The 19,060-nt window shown below is 46.8% G+C and overlaps 1 protein-coding gene across 6 annotated transcripts in view; it reads left to right on the top strand.

Moving 5' to 3' along the window:
* Positions 1–19,060, top strand: part of FGFR3 (fibroblast growth factor receptor 3) — a 69,569-nt gene that overhangs the window by 25,107 nt on the left and 25,402 nt on the right. For all 6 annotated transcript variants that reach the window (XM_060275130.1, XM_035138374.2, XM_035138372.2 and 3 more), the window contains exons 3-4: positions 4,260–4,523; positions 18,543–18,599. In XM_060275130.1, the coding sequence (XP_060131113.1) occupies positions 4,260–4,523; positions 18,543–18,599 (321 nt within the window). The remainder of the gene's footprint in view (positions 1–4,259; positions 4,524–18,542; positions 18,600–19,060) is intronic.

The raw sequence follows: 19,060 nt of genomic DNA, 5'->3' as shown, positions 1-19,060 counted from the left end.
GGAGATCAGCCAATACTGTACATGCATTGGAACTGATGGTTTTAACTAGCTGTGTTGGAAAGTGAATTTTCACTCTGAAAGTAGGACGGTTGTAGCTGGAATGACAATTAATGCCGTGTGGGCATAATCCCTGCTGGAAGCCAGTATCTGAATAGAACAAGAACTCTGGCTCTTTCTACCGGTCTTCGCCTCCTCTTTCGTGATTTGGCCCTATATTGGCTGTCGAGTGTGGTGGCTTCCATTTTTAATTAGCCAGCTGGGCAAAATTTAGTTCATTGTGTCCCTTTAGTTAATTATCGTGAAACTGTTCTCTCCCTCCCCCACCCCCGTTATAGAGCAGTCTGGGATTTGGCAATCTGCGATCCTGCATTTTGCTTTTGAGGTGTTATTGGGTGCCAGCTGTCTGCCATAACTGAAGATTTGACCTAAGAGAATTTTAATCTAAAAAGGGGCAGGGAAGACTGGAGGAACAGAGAACTTATACCCGCAGAATCTGCAAAACTTCATTCTTGAAAAACTAGGTGGGCAAACCCCCCCGAAGGGGCACGACGTGTCCCCTCATCCCCACCCCCCACAAAGGCACTAGGGAGGTGTTAAGTGTCTTAATCAGACTAAATTCAAATTGTGTCCTTGTTAAGGACATTAAAGGCTGTATACAACAAATGTATACAACAAATGTAAGAATTAGGAACAAGATAGATATCATGCTTTTCGAGAACCTGCTGCCCCAGAAGGTAGGACCAGCTGGAAATTCTTAAGACTTAAAGTAACATTTAAGTAAATTTTAGAAAGAATTTATAGCTGCCTCAGAAAGCTAGAGGCAGTGCAAGCATTCTCCCAGGCCACCTCCCTCAGATTGCCTTGCTCTGAGGAAGTGGGTTCTTCCGCCAAAGGAAGCAGAGAGGAGAGATGGAGGTGGATTGACTCCTAGCACTGCCACTGCGCATACCTGCCAAGTTCCTCTCTGAAAAATAAGGGAGTGGACCGAAATTAGCATACCGGAAGTAGCGCAACGGCCATTTTGGAACTGGGCGGAGCATGCTCAGAAGTGACTTTTGATGCTGCTGTGCCCAGTTCCAAAATGGCTTCCGCACCAGAAGTCGCGCTGCAGCCATTTTGGAACTGGGCACAGCAGCATCAAAAGTCACTTCTAAGCATGCTCCGCCCAGTTCCAAAATGGCCACCGCGCCAGAATAAACTGGGGAAAAACTAAAAAATCTGTTTTTTCGGCTGGGGACAGCCGGGAAAACGGGGGTTTCCCGGGGAAAACGGGAGATTTGGCAGCTATGCCACTGCGTTAGCAGAGCAAAACTTGTGAAAAGTAAGCAGGGAGGACAGGAAGTCAGAACCGCCCATTTTGGAGAGCACCATGTCTTGCACTGGTCTTGCGACAGCGCTGGGTCCGTGATAAATTGTGATGGAGTGGTAAAAATGTCACTTAGTTGGACATCCATTGTGTGTGGGTGAGCAGCAGGTGCCCAATTTGCCAGCCGTTAGTTAGCAAAGAAAGCCAGGAGTGAGTTTGTGCCTCTTCCATGAGCAACTATGGCTGGAAGCTCTTGCGATGGGTAAAACGTCTTCTTCCACAGGGAGCCCCTAAAATAAAAGGAAAGCAGATAAAATTCTGTTGAGCCTTAAAAGCTAACCATGTTTTGTGGTGCGAGTTATTATAAATTAGAGCCGAGGCGGATGAAAACTAGGTTTCTGTGTGCGTGTTTTAAATCAATCAGTTAGAGTAAGCATCTATACTTTTTTAAAAAATAGCATGGTGTTAATGGAAATATGGATTTAATTTAAAGCAAACACATTAAAACTTACACTTAGAGTCTTTTAAAAAATGATCTATAACTTTTTATTGGGCACTGAGTTGAAAGCTACTTTTCTACATAGAAGAGACAATGGACAATGAGGTTAAGCTTTAGAAATGATACAGCATATCGTGAATTGTATTTATAATTGTGGGCTTCTTATGGAACTCATGGACTAGCAAGGCAAGACATTGTAGGAAATAGAATCTCAGGGTGTTGTCCTATATTTTACTGGGGTTATCCACTGAGCCCCTATGGGTTGTGAGCCTCCTGTTTTAAGCCTTTCAGTTGCCCGAGCTCTGCAATGTGTTTACTTCTCAAAATATGCATAATGATAGAATGTATAATTCACAGCCAAACAGCAGAGACTTTTGTCTTACTTTTTTACCCAGTGATTTCCACCTTTCTTCTAGGAAATTGCAAGTGCTTGTTATACTATGAATGTTTAATCTGATTTGGGTCCTGCTTTGTTCAATGGGACTTATTTGGAAGTAGCTGCGTATTGGATTGGAGCCCTACCTTTCAAATAAAGGTAAAGGTAAAGGGACCCCTGACCATTAGGTCCAATCGTGACCGTCTCTGGGGTTGCGCGCTCATCTCACATTATTGGCCGAGGGAGCCGGCGTATAGCTTCCAGGTCATGTGGCCAGCATGACTAAGCCGCTTCTGGCAAACCAGAGCAGCACATGGAAATGCCGTTTACCTTCCCGCTGTACCGGTTCCTATTTATCTACTTGCATTTTGACGTGCTTTCGAACTGCTAGGTTGGCAGGAGCTGGGACCAAGCAACGGGAGCTCACCCCATGACAGGGATTCGAACCGCCAACCTTCTGATCAGCAAGCCCTAGGCTCAGTGGTTTAACCCACAGCGCCACCTGGGTCCCAAATAAAGGAGGGTTGCCATATTCCCTCAAAGTTGTTGAGCTTTTCTTTCTGTCAAAGTTATTAAGCTACAACAATTGTAAAAGAATTTTTAAATTTTAAAAAAATACCCCACTTGCCATACGACCAGTTTTCACTGATTCATAGAAAATCTGCCCGGACCCCATTTGAAAGCTTGTTTCCCAGCTGTGTCCGGGATAATCCGGACGTATGGCAGCTCATTTCACAACCCATGGCAGCAAGGGAACAGCCTTTCATTGCCTTTGATCAGCGACTGCCATGTGTATAAACAGAGTGGTACTGGGTCTCAAGTTTGCTTGGGAGCCAGGCAACCTGTCACACAGTGCTCTTCAATTCTACAGTTTCCTAAAAAGGAGAGGGAAAGGCGTCTCTGTGTGCCTAGACATATTTAATTGATGTATTCCACTGATCTTTCCTTGCAGAATGGATAGGTTTGATCTTCTTCCATGGACTGCTAGAAGATCAAACCTATCGATTCTTAAGGAAATCAGCCCTGAGTGCTCACTGGAAGGACAGATCGTGAAGCTGAGGCTCCAATTCTTTGAGCACCTCATGAGAAGAGAAGACTCCCTGGAAAAGACCCTGATGTTGGGAAAGATGGAGGGCACTAGGAGAAGGGGACGGCAGAGGATGAGATGGTTGGACAGTGTTCTCGAAGCTACGAACATGAGTCTGACCAAACTGCGGGAGGCAGTGGAAGACAGGAGTGCCTGGCGTGCTCTGGTCCATGGGGTCATGAAGAGTCAGACATGACTAAACGACTAAACAACAACAATTCCACAGATCAGCTCCGGAATGGAAAAGATTCTTGGTAGAGAAGGCAACAAATATATGCAGGAAAACAAGAGGGAGCGAGATGCAGATGAAATAGGAAATCCACTGTGGCGGAAGGAAGCACATAGAAGAAATACTGGCGCCTTTGAAAGGGTGGGGAGGAAGGAGATAAAGGAAATGTGGCTGGGGATGGTAGGAGCCAGAAGGCAGATGAGTTAGTAGATGAAGGCATGGGAAGGAGGGGAGAGATGGGTGACCCAGGTCCAGAGGAGAGGAAGCTTGTGACTCGTGAAAAGCAAGGGTGAACAAACAAGAGAGACTCACCTATGGGTCTAAACCACTGAGGCTCTTGGGCTTGCTGATCAGAAGGTCAGTGGTTTGAATCCCTGTGACGGAGTGAGCTCCCGTTGCTCTGTCCCAGCTCCTGCCAACCTAGCAGTTCGAAAGCACACCAGCGCAAGTAGATAAATAGGTACCACTGTGGTGGGAAGGTAAATGGTGTTTCCATGAGCTCTGGTTTCCGTCACGGTATTCCGTTGCGCCAGAAGTGGTTTAGTCCTGCTGGCCACATGACCCAGAAAGTTGTCTGTGGACAAACGCCGGCTCCCTTGGCCTGAAAGCAAGATGAGCTTTGCACCCCATAGTCACCTTTGACTGGACTTAACCGTCCAGGGGTCCTTTACCTTTTTACCTAGAATATGGTTATGATCATGTTGAGATATTCTGAGTAAACAAGAATTGTATGGCATCTTTTTCCATTTTCTTTCCTTGCAGATTATTTAAGGACCGATACAACATTCCTCGAGGAATTGGTGGTTGGCAGTGGCGAGAACATCGAACTCCTGTGTAACTCTCCAGGCTATTCTATGTCTGTCTTCTGGTATAAAGATGGCATTGGGATTTCACCTACTAACCGAACTCATCTTGCCCAGAAGTTGTTAAGGATTATCAATGTATCTTACGATGACTCTGGCCTGTACAGCTGTAAGCCAAGGCACTCCACTGAAATGCTCAGGAACTTCACAGTACGAGTGACAGGTGAGTTCAATGAAGTTTTTTCCCCTCCTTGTTTTCGCTTTGCTTTTCTGCAGATCACCTGGATCCATGCTTACACCCCCAAATCAAAAGTGCATTTCAAAGAGTTTTGCATCTGGTTCTAATCTGATCTGAAAATCAAATTGCTTTGACCAATGTTTTTTCCTTCGCATTATCCAATAAAGTTTGTGATACTGTTCAGTCTGCCTAGGTTGCAGCTTCCTGACTTGAAAAGTGTTAGGTTAACAAAGAAGCTAAAGACGGCTAACTCGGGTTCTGGAATGCTCTCTGTGGAATAATCGGAGGACCCTAGGTGCTTGGATGTATGGAAGTGAGAGCTGGACCATAAAGAAGGCTGATCGCCGAAGAATTGATGCTTTTGAATTATGGTGTGGGAGGAGACTCTTGAGAGTCCCATGGGCTGCAAGAAGATCAAACCTATCTCTCGGCTCCCTCGGCCAGTAAAGCGAGATGAGCGCCGCAACCCTAGAGTTGTTCGCGACTGGACTTAACTGTCAGGTGTCCTACACCTATACCTTTTTACATCAGCATGGCAGCATACAGTCTCGGTCTAAGCTCAGACTGGGCTTCTTGGGAGACAGCATCTTAAAAAGCAGAGACATTACCTTGCCTACAAAGGTCCGTATAGTTAAAGCTATGGTTTTCCCAGTAGTGATGTATGGAAGTGAGAGCTGGACCATAAAGAAGGCGGATCGCCGAAGAATTGATGCTTTTCAATTATGGTGCTGGAGGAGACTCTTGAGAGTCCCATGGACTGCAAGAAGATCAAACCTATCCATTCTGAAGGAAATCAGCCCTGAGTGCTCACTGGAAGGACAGATCCTGAAGCTGAGGCTCCAGTACTTTGGCCACCTCATGAGAAGAGAAGACTCCCTGGAAAAGACCCTGATGTTGGGAAGGATTGAGGGCACTAGGAGAAGGAGACGACAGAGGACGAGATGGTTGGACAGTGTTCTCGAAGCTACGAACATGAGTTTGACCAAACTGCGGGAGGCAGTGCAAGACAGGAGTGCCTGGCGTGCTCTGGTCCATGGGGTCACGAAGAGTCGGACACGACTAAACGACTAAACGACAACAACAACAAAGGTGCTTGGACATGGATGTGAATGATATTTCCACTTTTGTAGTTTGTCTTTGGTCTCACCTGTGGCCCCTAGAAGCTGTGCATGCAACAGCAGCCACTTCTTGGGAATGGCTTTGAATGGCCAGCTAAACTGGGCAAGGGTAGCCCGTGGGTCTCAAACCCCTGGACTTCCCTTGCATGTGAAGATGGGTTCTGGCGGATTGAGCGGACGAGGCCAATTTCTACACCTGCTGTAGAGGGGCAGATGGAGCTCGTCAACCAGAGAAGGTAGCCCATCTAGGAGAAGGAAAGCTCTGATCCAAACCTCCATTGCTTTGTGGGATATATTTGGGAAGAGAAGAAGAAGGTCAAGGAGTGAACCCTACACCAATAAGGAGTGGGGTCCCAAAGACTGTTGGATGGTGCCTTGTACTCCTCCTTCCGGCAACAGCAAGGCCAAGAGGGGTGTCTTGTTGTCTGGGCAGCCCAAGACCTCCATAAACATTGCCCAGGCTTGAGCTGCAGGGAGGTCCCTTGGGTGCTGCACTGCTGCAAACACAGCAGCTTGACTTCACCCCTGGAGGCGCACTCCATTGTCTCTTTACTGTCTCTCTCTCTCTCGCATAGCTGCCAAGTACCCCATTTTCCCCGGGAAACCCCCGTTTTTACTTACCTTTTCCCGGTGGTCCCCCGTATCACTTCGTCTCCCGTTTTTCTCCGTTATTTTTGTCCTGCCGGCGGCCATTTTTTTCTGATTTGCCCTTCTATGGGCACCCAAAATGGCCGCCGCCGGCTTCAAAAGTCGCATCTACGCATGTCCGGAAGTGCATAGACGCGACTTCCGGTGTCGGCGGCGGCCATTTTTGGTGCCCATAGAAGGGCAAAACGACACCGGAAGTTACGTTGACGCAACTTCCGGTGTCACACGGCTGCCGGTCCCGGATTCTGTAGTCCGGGACTTGGAAGGTAAGCTCTCTCGGTTGTGGGGAGATTGGTCCAGGGGAGGGGGGGAGATAAATGATGGGGTGGAAACCCATGGCACTTGCTCAAGAATCCAGAGGTGTTCACGGTGGTGGGCAACCCTCAGAGTAGATGTGAGAAGGGAACATCACTGCTGAGAATTCTTGCATTATAGAGGACGCATTTCTCTTTACCAACTTTTGTTTTTGTTTTGATCTTTTCGTGATGCTTGAGTGCATACAGGTTCTCAGGCCAATGTATAACAACCAGGAATGGGGAGAAATTTGATTCTGTTTGCCTTTAAAGCCAAATCTATCAAATCTATACTTTCTGAAACAATATGTGGTTCGAAAGAGCCATCCTTCCAAATCCGGCATTTCCAAACTTTGGCCCTCCAGATGTTTTGGACTACAATTCCCATCATCCCTGACCACTGGTCCTCTTAGCTAGAGATCATGGGAGTTGTAGGCCAAAACATCTGGAGGGCCGCAGTTTGGGGATGCCTGGTGTAAAGACTGTCCTGAATTTTGTGATGCAGTTGGTCAACCAAACATTGTTTGCAATCATGCGTATACTGGGGGGGAGTGTGCATAAAAATTAATATGTTGGTGAAAATAATATACAAAAATGCATTATATTGGGAGAAATTGCTCCCAAAAAGGTATACCGTGTTTCTCATATTTGAGAAGCCCGGCAAACAGCGCCCGCCGATCTTCGGACCTGTCCTGTGTGACAGGCGGGGGTGGGGGAGAAGCGGAGATCGTTCTCCGCTCTCCGCCCACCCCCGCCTGTCACCGAAGATCGGCGGGCGCTCCTAGCTGGGCTTGACAAGCCCGGCAAACAGCGCCCGCCGACCTGTGCTGTGTGACAGGCGGGGGGGGGAAGCGGAGATCGTTCTCCGCTCTCCGCCCACCCCCGCCTGTCACCGAAGATCGGCGGGCGCTGTTTGCTGGGCTTGACAAGCCCGGCAAACAGCGCCCGCCGATCTTCGGACCTGTCCTGTGTGACAGGCGGGGGTGGGGGGGGAAGCGGAGATCGTTCTCCGCTCTCCCCCCACCCCCGCCTGTCACCAAAGATCGGCGGGCGCTCCTTGCTGGGCTTGACAAGCCCGGCAAACAGCGCCTGCCGATCTTCGGACCTGTCCTGTGTGACAGGCGGGGGTGGGGGAGAAGCGGAGATCGTTCTCCGCTCTCCCCCCACCCCCGCCTGTCACCAAAGATCGGCGGGCGCTCCTTGCTGGGCTTGACAAGCCCGGCAAACAGCGCCCGCCGATCTTCGGACCTGTCCTGTGTGACAGGCGGGGGTGGGGGGGAAGCGGAGATCGTTCTCCGCTCTCCCCCCACCCCCGCCTGTCACCGAAGATCGGCGGGCGCTGTTTGCTGGGCTTGACAAGCCCGGCAAACAGCACCCGCCGATCTTCGGACCTGTCCTGTGTGACAGGCGGGGGTGGGGGGGAAGCGGAGATCGTTCTCCGCTCTCCGCCCACCCCCGCCTGTCACCGAAGATCGGCGGGCGCTGTTTGCTGGGCTTGACAAGCCCGGCAAACAGCGCCCGCCGATCTTCGGACCTGTCCTGTGTGACAGGCGGGGGTGGGGGGGAAGCGGAGATCGTTCTCCGCTCTCCCCCCACCCCCGCCTGTCACCAAAGATCGGCGGGCGCTCCTTGCTGGGCTTGACAAGCCCGGCAAACAGCGCCCGCCGATCTTCGGACCTGTCCTGTGTGACAGGCGGGGGTGGGGGAGAAGCGGAGATCGTTCTCCGCTCTCCCCCCACCCCCGCCTGTCACCAAAGATCGGCGGGCGCTCCTTGCTGGGCTTGACAAGCCCGGCAAACAGCGCCCGCCGACCTGTGCTGTGTGACAGGCGGGGGTGGGGGGGAAGCGGAGATCGTTCTCCGCTCTCCGCCCACCCCCGCCTGTCACCGAAGATCGGCAGGCGCTGTTTGCTGGGCTTGACAAGCCCGGCAAACAGCGCCCGCCGATCTTCGGACCTGTCCTGTGTGACAGGCGGGGGTGGGGGGGGGAAGCGGAGATCGTTCTCCACTCTCCCCCCACCCCCGCCTGTCACCAAAGATCGGCGGGCGCTCCTTGCTGGGCTTGACAAGCCCGGCAAACAGCGCCCGCCGACCTGTGCTGTGTGACAGGCGGGGGTGGGGGGGAAGCGGAGATCGTTCTCCGCTCTCCGCCCACCCCCGCCTGTCACCGAAGATCGGCGGGCGCTGTTTGCTGGGCTTGACAAGCCCGGCAAACAGCGCCCGCCGATCTTCGGACCTGTCCTGTGTGACAGGCGGGGGTGGGGGGGAAGCGGAGATCGTTCTCCGCTCTCCCCCCACCCCCGCCTGTCACCGAAGATCGGCGGGCGCTCCTTGCTGGGCTTGACAAGCCCGGCAAACAGCGCCCGCCGATCTTCGGACCTGTCCTGTGTGACAGGCGGGGGTGGGGGAGAAGCGGAGATCGTTCTCCGCTCTCCCCCCACCCCCGCCTGTCACCAAAGATCGGCGGGCGCTCCTTGCTGGGCTTGACAAGCCCGGCAAACAGCGCCCGCCGACCTGTGCTGTGTGACAGGCGGGGGTGGGGGGGAAGCGGAGATCGTTCTCCGCTCTCCGCCCACCCCCGCCTGTCACCGAAGATCGGCGGGCGCTGTTTGCTGGGCTTGACAAGCCCGGCAAACAGCGCCCGCGTGCACTTTATTAAAAAATAAGACATCCCTCAAAAATAAGCCATGTCGTGTTTTTTTGAAGAAAAAATTAATATAAGACATGACTTATAATATGAGAAACACGGTACGTTATTCACAAGTGCATACAAAATGTGTTTATTTAGAGAACTTAGCACTAAAATGCTAAAGAAATATATATATATATGTGTGTGTGTGTGTATGTGTGTGTGTGTGTGTATATATATATATATGTAAAAAAATCACAGACAGCTTCAGAAATGTAGAGAACTGAATTTAAGATTGGAAGAATGAGGGAGTGAGAGAACAGAAATTGCCAGACCCTTCCACCCCTAGTTTTGACTAGGGCAGCAGTCTACAAATTGAAGCTCAATATATGATAGGCCAGGAAATGTTAAGATTTCTATCATATTTGTACCAGCTGCATCATGGTGAGAATACCGCAGGCAGGTGAGAGTGAGCCAGCCAATGGCATGAGTCACAAAGCGACTTAGGTGAGCTGCTGAGGAATGAGCGACGTCTAAAGCAGGGTGGGAAACATGTGAGAGATTGGTTTGGCTAACTGTTTGCTGAGGCGCCCACACCTCCATTAGGCATTTAAAGAGCTGTGATGGAAGGGCTGTTTCGGTGAGCTGTGATGGAAGAAAAGCGGGGCTTGGAGTGAGCAACACCATGGGCGTAGGCAGGGGGGCAGGAGGGGGCAGCTGCCCCCCCCAGAAGCAAAAAAATAATGTATTTTACAGACCATAACCAGCACTTTTCCCCTCCAAAAACTGAAGTGGAAAGGGCTTTGCTTTAGCAAGAGCAGCTAAGTCTCCGCTTGCTGGGGGGGGGGGACACAGCAGTAACAAAAACACATCAAATAAATAAAGCAAAGTGGCTACCAGTAGTTAAGCAGTTAAGACAATGGAGCATATATCCCCAGGCAAGATTCGATAGCTGACCATTTCACCCTATTGTTCTTAAGTGGGAGTTGTTAATGAGCATTCAGGAGCATTAAGAGTTCTATTGGCGATTTAATGAGGGTGCAGACTCAGAGGATTCAATTTGACTAAGGTGGCTCTGCAAGGCTAAAAAGAAGTGAATAAGAAAGGGGGGGGCTGTAGCTTTGACAGACACAGTGATGTTTATAAAAAGCATTGGTGTTCCAGTCTGCCCCTCCTCCTGCATCTGTATACTGTAAATCAGGGGTGGCCACCTCCCAAGAGACTCTGATCTACTCAGAGTTTAAAACTGGGGGTGATCTACCCCCTTTTGGGGGGTTCAGGTCAAAGCTATTGAGTTTTTTTTAAAGGAAGGGAAGCCCTGTTTTTTTGGGTTTAGGTCAAACTTGTTGAGCTTCTTTTAGGAGGGAGGGAGGCCCATTTTTGTTTAGGGCTTCAGGTCATAGTTCAACTTTTTTGAGGGAGGAGGAAAATTTTGGGTGTGCTTTTTTTAGGGGTGCCAGTGACCTACCAGTGATCTACCACAGACATCCAGTGATCTACTGGTAGATCACAATCTACCTGTTGGACGTGCCTGCTGTAAATCAAGCAGAGAGAAAGCTGCTTACAAGGCTCCTGTACATGCAGAGTTCCAGCATCACAGCGTCACCCAGAGGCACCCACAAATATGAGTTATCTCTCTCTCTATTTCTTCCTTCCTTCCCTCCCTCTTCCATCCTTAATAAAATACGGGGGGAGGCAGATAAGCCCCACATAGAAAGCCCATCAACATGGGGGGATGACTCTTTCAAATACGGTATTTACCAGTAATTGGGGGGGGGCACCTAGGCCTCTCGGAGTTGGATGCTATGCCTAGGAGTAGGACAATTCAAGAAAGCAGAATGATGCATATGCTATGGTAATATATCAATAGAATCATGGAATTGTAGTCGGAAGGGACCACAAGGGTCATCTAGTCCAACCCCCTGCAATGCAGGATTTTTTTCCTAAGGTGGGGCTTGAACCATGGTTGAAATATTATGCTGATATGCAGCAACGCCTCGGAGCCGTCATGGCTGCGGCCGTGTCTTGCCTCGCCCTCGCCCGCCCTGCCACCCCCTCTCGCCTGCCCGACCCTCCCGTCCTCTCCAGCCAAGCAGGGTAGCCACCAATGCTACCAGCCCCAGAAGCACAAGGTGGCCCCTGCTGCCACCGCCACGATGTCATCAGGCCCGCTGGCTCTTTAGCCCCGCCCACTTTGTGGCCCCTCCCCTTCCATGCCTTGGCCCCGCCCCTGAACGACCATGGCTTGCCCCCCCCCCTAGTTTTGATCCTGGCTACGCCCCTGAGCAACACAACAGGGGAATTGGGGGTTCCACACAGATGTGGGGGGAAATGGAAGAGGGTGGTGGGATTGGTCAGGTGCAGGAGAGGGGGAGTGGCAAAGGGGTGGGGCTTGCGAGCAGCCCCTAGTTTTAAAATAATTGTTCAGTACAGAACTCGGCAGCTAAACCTGGACTAACGATAAGCAATCCACAGACACTGAGCAGCAGAGGCTGTGTGAAATATACTCGGAGTTAAGTGTTGATTTCATGCTCTTTATTTCAGCTCATGGTAAACAGTGAGTGAGTGCTTTCCCAAAAAAAAACCTCTGGCTATATATACAGTGGTGCCTCGCTAGACGAATTTAATTCGTTCCACGGGTCTTTTCTCATAACGAAAAATTCGTCTAGCGAATCCCATAGGAATGCATTGAATTTTTTTTTCATTTTTTTTTACCATAGGAACGCATTAATTGAATTTCAATTCATTCCTATGGGAAACCGCGATTCGCTAGACGATTTTTTCGTAAAACGAATTCGTCTAGCGAGGCAACCTCCGCTAGAAAAAACCTTTCCTTAAGCGGAAATTTCGTTAAGCAGGGCATTCGTTAAGCGAGGCGCCACTGTACATTAGTTACACAATGGGTCCCGTGTGATTGGCTGATTCAACTCCCGTCCTGGAGCCTGATTGGACTGTTCCTGCAGGCCAATCAGGTTGCTGATTCACTTCCTCCTGGAGCCTGATTGGGCTGCTCCTGCAAGCCAATCAGGTTGCTGATTCACTTCCTCCTGGAGCCGGATTGGGGGGGCTGCTACAGACCAATCAGGTTGCTGCCTTCTAGGATCCTAACTGCCTATTGTTCTAGGATCCAAGCTCAGTACATAACACTTTGGGAATAATCTGCCTCTGGGAAGCATTTTCCACCCAGTCGGTTTCTTCCAATGAGATATGCTGCAATTCCTTACTGCCCAAATGACTCAACTTCAGGGTATGCAGGAGAGCATATATACAGGGTGGGAAGATAAGCACAGCACACTGAACAAACATAGAGAACAAGCTGAACGGGACTGTTTTTAGGGTCTTAGGCAGGGAAGAGACAACCAAGGCCACTTCTGCCAGGCACAAACATATCAGCTTGGTCATGCATGTGTCACTGATCGCTAGACATAGCATGCATCTTGGAGATCTTTTAAAAAACGAAGGGCAAGCATGCTGGGTAATAACTTTATTCAAGATGAGTGAGAATGAGGTTCTCGCTTGATTTTTTGCTTCAGGAGAGCTAGCTATTTACAAGCCTGACTTTTGTATACAGTAGTGCCTCGCTAGACGAATTTAATTCGTTCCACGGGTCTTTTCTTATAACGAGAAATTTGTCTAGCGAATCCCATAGGAATGCATGGAATTTTTTTTTTTTGGATTTTTTTTTGCCCATAGGAACGCATTACAGTGGTACCTTTACTTACGAATTTAATGCGTTCCGAACACACATTTGTAAGTCGGAAAAAATGGTAAGTCGAATCCCATAGGAATGCATTGAGAGAGAAAATTCGTAAGTCGAAGCGACCCTATCTAAAAATTCATAAGTAGAAAAAAACTAAACTGCATCCAAGATGGCGGACAAAGCTCCATTCGTAAGTAGAAAAATTCGTAAGTAGAGTTATTCGTAAGTAGAGGTACCACTGTAATTGAATTTCAATGCATTCCTATGGGAAACCGCGATTCGCTAGACGAATTTTTCATAAAACGAATTCGTCTAGTGAGGCAACCTCCACTAGAAAAAACCTTTCGTTAAGCGGCAATTTCGTTAAGCAGGGCATTCGTTAAGCGAGGCACCACTGTATATGATTTGATTATGTTCTAGTGTGGATTAATTGCAAGCCGCTTTGAATGCTTGGCTGAAAGAGAGACGACTGAATTTCTCATTGTTCACTTCTTGATGTTAAAGTGACAGTTTTAATCTGAGGTGTGGAGTTCATGATGCAAGAAGCTGTAATTCCAGTCATTTTGCCTGAATAAGAATCCCGCCCTGAACTGTGTGTTAAACTAACCTAATACCAATTTTCTGCCGTTCAACTTCTCTTCCGCCACCCACCCACCCATTTTCTCTAGGTGTCCGTTCTGGGTTTTCTTGAGAAGCTAGAAGGGTGGTCCCCTTCTCTTTCTTGAGCTGAAGAAACATCAATCAGGATTTTATGTTTTAAATCACTAGTCAGTCAGTAAGACTTGATTTAAATCATTTTTATACCTGCTGGTATAATCTTAATATTTGCAACCAGGTGAAGGTTTCATTTTTGGAATAATAAATTTTCAGAGTAGTTTTTACAGTTATATCAAAAATTACTGATTTGGTTACTATTAGAAATACATAGACAGATAATTATGAAATGATTGTGAGGTTTAATAAGTTAACTGTTTATATTTGGACAACTTTTCTGCTGAAATTTATTTGAAGGAGAAAAATAATAATTCCCTTCATAACAATTTAAACAATTTATTTAACTAAAACAATAACATTACAGTGGAACCTCGGTTTATGAATTTTCGATTTATGAACACTGCGGACCCATCTGGAACGGATTAATTCATTTTCCATTACTTTCAATGGGAAAGTTCACTTCAGTTTATGAACGCTTCAGTTCACTTCAGTTTATGAACGCTTCAGTTTATGAACAGACTTCCGGAACCATTTGTGTTCATAAACCGAGGTACACTGTATAGCATATGTATCCATGTTTGTTAACTGATGTGGTTAAACATTTAAAAAAGAAAAGAAAACTTAGACTGATTTCCAGCACACATGAAAAACAAAACAAACCCTTATTTCTTGATGGCCTTTGGACTATAATGTAACTTAAATAGAAAACTATGTTTAGAAAGATTTTTTTTTCTCCAAAAGCATGTTCTTTTAAAAATCCAATTTAAATAAAAAATGATTTAAATAAAAAATAAGATTTAATTTTTAAAAAAAATCAGATTTTTTATTTTTTTAAAAAAAATCTTTAATTTTGATGCACCCTGACATAAATTAATGGTTTGGTGGCCATGTGTACATGCTTCTCTCTCCTGCTCACTCTCAGCCTTAATGGCTACAATTGAAGATCAAGCGTGGGCAGATAATGGGAGAAAACAAACAGTGCGGTATTGTGATTGTTCTGTTCGCACTATTAGCAGAAGCATTTCTGCTTGCCAGACAAATGATCTCCCCTCTCCTCCCCCTGCACATTGTTCTGGGGGTCCTCCTGACCTCCAGAGCCTATGGGGGGCGCCCTGTGGATGCTAGTGGTCCTTGCTAGTGCAACCATTTAGTTGAATCTAGCCCGTAGTATGGTTTCAATGGCACAAACAGAAGGTAAGGCATGAACAAACCTTCTCTGACTCTGTGATGCACTGTAAATCAGTCGTTGTCTTTCAGTGTATATTTATGCACCCAATCCCTTGAATTCTCTGAGCTGGTAAAAGAATTATAAAAACGAGTCCTATTCAAATGATACGCTTCACATTTAAGGAAGCGATCCAAATCTCAGATCCACCGTCTAATCAAGAGTTTGCAGTAGGCAAGGCTAAGTCCCTCACTCTGGAGATATGGTGGCCTAAGTCCCTCCATCTCAGCCCAGCCAAAAAAAGGGGCAGGGAGGACGTGGGGCAGGGGGAGGCTTAACCCCCATTCCGAACCCCGTTCAGCTCAGTCACATCAGCTAGCAACCCAGTGTAAGTTACATTGGTGGTGTAAGTGAAACTCTTCTTTTAAACACGTTTTTCCTCAGCCAGACTTGGGTTGGCTCAACCAGCGGTAGCCCTGTTCCTAAACCAAGTTAGGTAAAGGTAAAGGGACCCCTGACCATTAGGTCCAGTCGTGACCGACTCTGGGGTTGTGGCGCTCATCTCGCGTTATTGGCAGAGGGAGCCGGCGTACAGCTTTCAGGTCATGTGGCCAGCATGACTAAGCCGCTTCTGGCGAACCAGAGCAGTGCTTGGAAACGCCGTTTACCTTCCCGCCGGATTGGTACCTATTTATCTACTTGCACTTTGACGTGCTTTTGAACTGCTAAGTTGGCAGGAGCAGGGAACGAGCAACGGGAGCTCACCCCGTCGCGGGGATTCGAACCGCCGGCGTTCTGATCGGCAAGCCCTAGGCTCAGTGGTTTAGCTTTATTTATCCCAGCATAAAATACTCTCTGGCTTCCCGAATTTTGGGTTGCTCTGCCTGTAAACACGTGAGGTGGGCTGTAGGGATGCGCACACCAGCCATGCTTCACATCACATTTCCCAACATACTCCACTTGAGGAGGGCAAACTCCTGAAATGAGGAGCACTCCATGTGTTTTAGAACTCTGATTTTCCAGATTCCTGGGAGCCGACACAGATACATGAGGCTCTCTGCTTCAGAAGGCCGTCCTCCAAGTCAAAAGAGGGTCAGCGGAATGACTAGGGAGGTGGAAGTGCCACATTCGTCTCTGCCCCCTTCCATGTTTACTCTTTAAGCATCAATCTTCAAGGGGGCGAATGGAAAGGCAGTGCAGTTGACACAACTTGGAACATCGCCAGCTAAACTGAGATGTTGCCCTAGCCAAGAACTGGAAGTCTCACGAATTACCAACAGTGGACGATTGGCAAATGAAGATGATGGAGTACATGGAAATGGCTGAGATGACCGGAAGAATTCACGACCGGGGAGAAGAAGCGGCAGAAGAAGAGTGGAAAGATTTTAAAATTTATTTGAAAAAATATGCTAAAATTCAATATTAAGATTAGATTTAGAATTGTATAGAAGCTGTGGATTTGGAGAATTTGTGAAGTATATTGAGGTCTCAAAGAGTTGAAACCCTAAGAAATTTATATAAAAATGTATTGGAAATTGCTAAAGATAAAAAGGAAATGAAGCACAGAGTGAGGGAACTCGAGGAGGTCCCTACATACAATGTTAAAAGAATTTGGATTTGGATTTAAAAGTTCTTTTTTTGTATTTTCTTTTATTGTGTGTTATTGTTGTTTTTTGTTATTCTATCTGTTTCATTTTTTCTATATTTCTATAAAAGTAATAAAAAATATTATAAAAAAATAAAATAAACTGAGATGTTGCGCTGGTGCAATCCCTCCACCTCAGATGCGGTGTAGTATTCTTGTGCAAAAGTGCCCAGGCAGGGCCGGCCAAAGGGTGGGACTCAACCTGCCATCCGACAGGTCTTTTGACTTCTCATGGCAACACATCCCACATTGCCCTGAAACATGATCGCAGCAATGTGAGTGTTTCTCAGATAATGAATGATCCAAGGATGGAAATGAAAAATACGTTATGAAACTGGTCCGTTCCCCACCCCCAAAGAAAGATAGTTGCATTTGATAAACAGCACCACAGGATGGGCATGCCACGCATGGCTCGATTGTAGAGTGTTGCTTTAGTTGCACCAGTGCAAAAATTGGGGGATTGGGCTGTGACTCGATAATCGCGGTTTTTGAAAGGGAAATTCCTTTGACTTCCTAATGAGTATGTTTCAGATTGAAATGTTAACACTTAATTAAAACCAGCTCGGTGGAAGCTCTTGGTACAGGCGCAGTTTTACATCCTGCAGTGTAAACGAAAGAGGAGTGCTGAAAAAAACAATATATTTCTGCATATTATATATCTTTAGTGCCACACCCTCAGCTGGAATGTTGCATTCGGGTTGTGGTTTCCAAAAAAAATTTGAATTTCAAGAAGCTCCAAAGGGCAGAAGAGAGCATTCGCAGCAACGTGGAAGAGCAAAAAGGACCTAGAGATATTTTCATGTTACGACAACAGACTGTAAATATAGAGTCCGCGTAGCTGCACAGGGGCAATAAACATGATCTTGCTTGTTTTTTTCATTTGCAGTGCCTGGCTCTTGGCAATGGGGAATTCTAATCACAAACATGATTTTGCCAAGTAGAGCCGAGCTGATTTCCTCCCAAACCCACTTTTATACTGGGCATTATACTAAGCATCTGGATAGCTTGTCTATACAAGAATGTCCTAAACAGGTGCTGAAAAGAGTACAATGAAGGCACCTGCTTGATCTCAATAGGCAGGGAGTTCCAAAGTTGTAGGTGCTGCCACACTAAACGACAGAATTCTTATGAAAGGGTACCTGTGCATTGCCCCTGTTTATTTTGGATGAGAGTTGACATTAAAGAGATTTCATATATATATATAAATATCAAAGACTATATGTTTTCATTCTTTTTATTTGAGTTTTTAAAAGCAGACTACAAAAACCTCGGTCAATATGTTCCCTTGTAGTTATGTTACGTGTAGTAGCCACCCAAGCTATCTGGGTAAAATGCCATCCTTTCAGTTTCTCCATTTCCCCCCGTCATGTGGGTTCTTGTCATTTCACCAGATTTCTTCGGGGACAATTTCTTTGGGCACATCTTTGCTCGAACTAAACCATCCTCATTTTGTAGAAAAGTTCAAACAAACGCCATTATTTTATTTTATTTTATTTTAATGATGGAAATGAGATTTTGGTTGGTTTTCATTAGCGCCTTTTAACAGAAGTGGCTCTCTAGGTAGATCCCAACTTCCCGGCAATTGTGTCACTATTTCTTACTTCTTCTTACTTAGAAGCTGATCGCAGACTAAATGTGAGCCAGCAGTTGATTTGACTCCTAAAAAAGCAATTGCAGTCTTAGGCTGCAAAAACAGAAGCTGTGTCCAGATAGCAAGAAATAATAATTACGCTGTACTCTACTGGTCTTGCTGTATTTTGAGTACTGCCTCTAATTCTTGATGTCCTACTTTAAGAAGGACATTGATAGAACCACCTGTGGTTTTTAATCTCCTTTGTTCTGAAGAGCATTACCGTATTGATATTCTGGGCTTAACCGGACTGTAGCCCTGTATTTGTGGATGAGTGGATTTTTGTATTAGTAAGTTCAGAAGTAAAAGTTTACCGTAGTTCAGAAGATCACAGCTATATTGGGATAACGTTGGGATATGCCGGTTAATCCGTTTTGAAAATGGAAAATCATTGCAGAAATGAATTCAAAATTTTGGCACCAACAAAATTTAATTTCCACCCCTCCCTCCCTTCTCTTTCAAGATTCTCCATCGTCGGGTGATGATGAAGATGAAGATGAAGATGACTCTGAAGACGGAGGTAAATATCTGGGGTTCGGGACACATACAAAGTCTAATTCTCAGGAATGCTTACGTTAGCTAAACTATTGGAATCAATGGTGCAGATAGTTGGGGGGGGGGAGATTGGCATGTAGGCTCCACTGATTTCAACCTTTGTTTTACAATATCTAGCACTGAGTCAAAACTTTTCAGTGTTTCAATGTTTTTACTGTTATCTTTTTGAGTGGTTATGCTACTGCACCAAAGACCTCTATTTCTCAATTGTTTTCTAAGGGCGCCAAAGACCTCAATTTCTCATTTGTTTTCTAAGGGCAGCAATCCATTCTTCACTAGAGAATTACTATTATTATTATTATTGTTTCAGAATTAGTCAGGAAGCTCTTTCTTTAAAAAAAATGGGTGTGTATGTAAACTCTTCTTCTGTTTCTGTGGCTCACAGTGCCTCCCCCATTGCTGTCCTTAAATAGAAACTGAATTGCA

The sequence above is a fragment of the Zootoca vivipara genome, chromosome 5, assembly GCF_963506605.1.
Source record: "Zootoca vivipara chromosome 5, rZooViv1.1, whole genome shotgun sequence".
Classification (NCBI taxonomy): Eukaryota; Metazoa; Chordata; class Lepidosauria; order Squamata; family Lacertidae; genus Zootoca; species Zootoca vivipara.
This window is presented reverse-complemented; position numbering and strand designations above follow the sequence as displayed.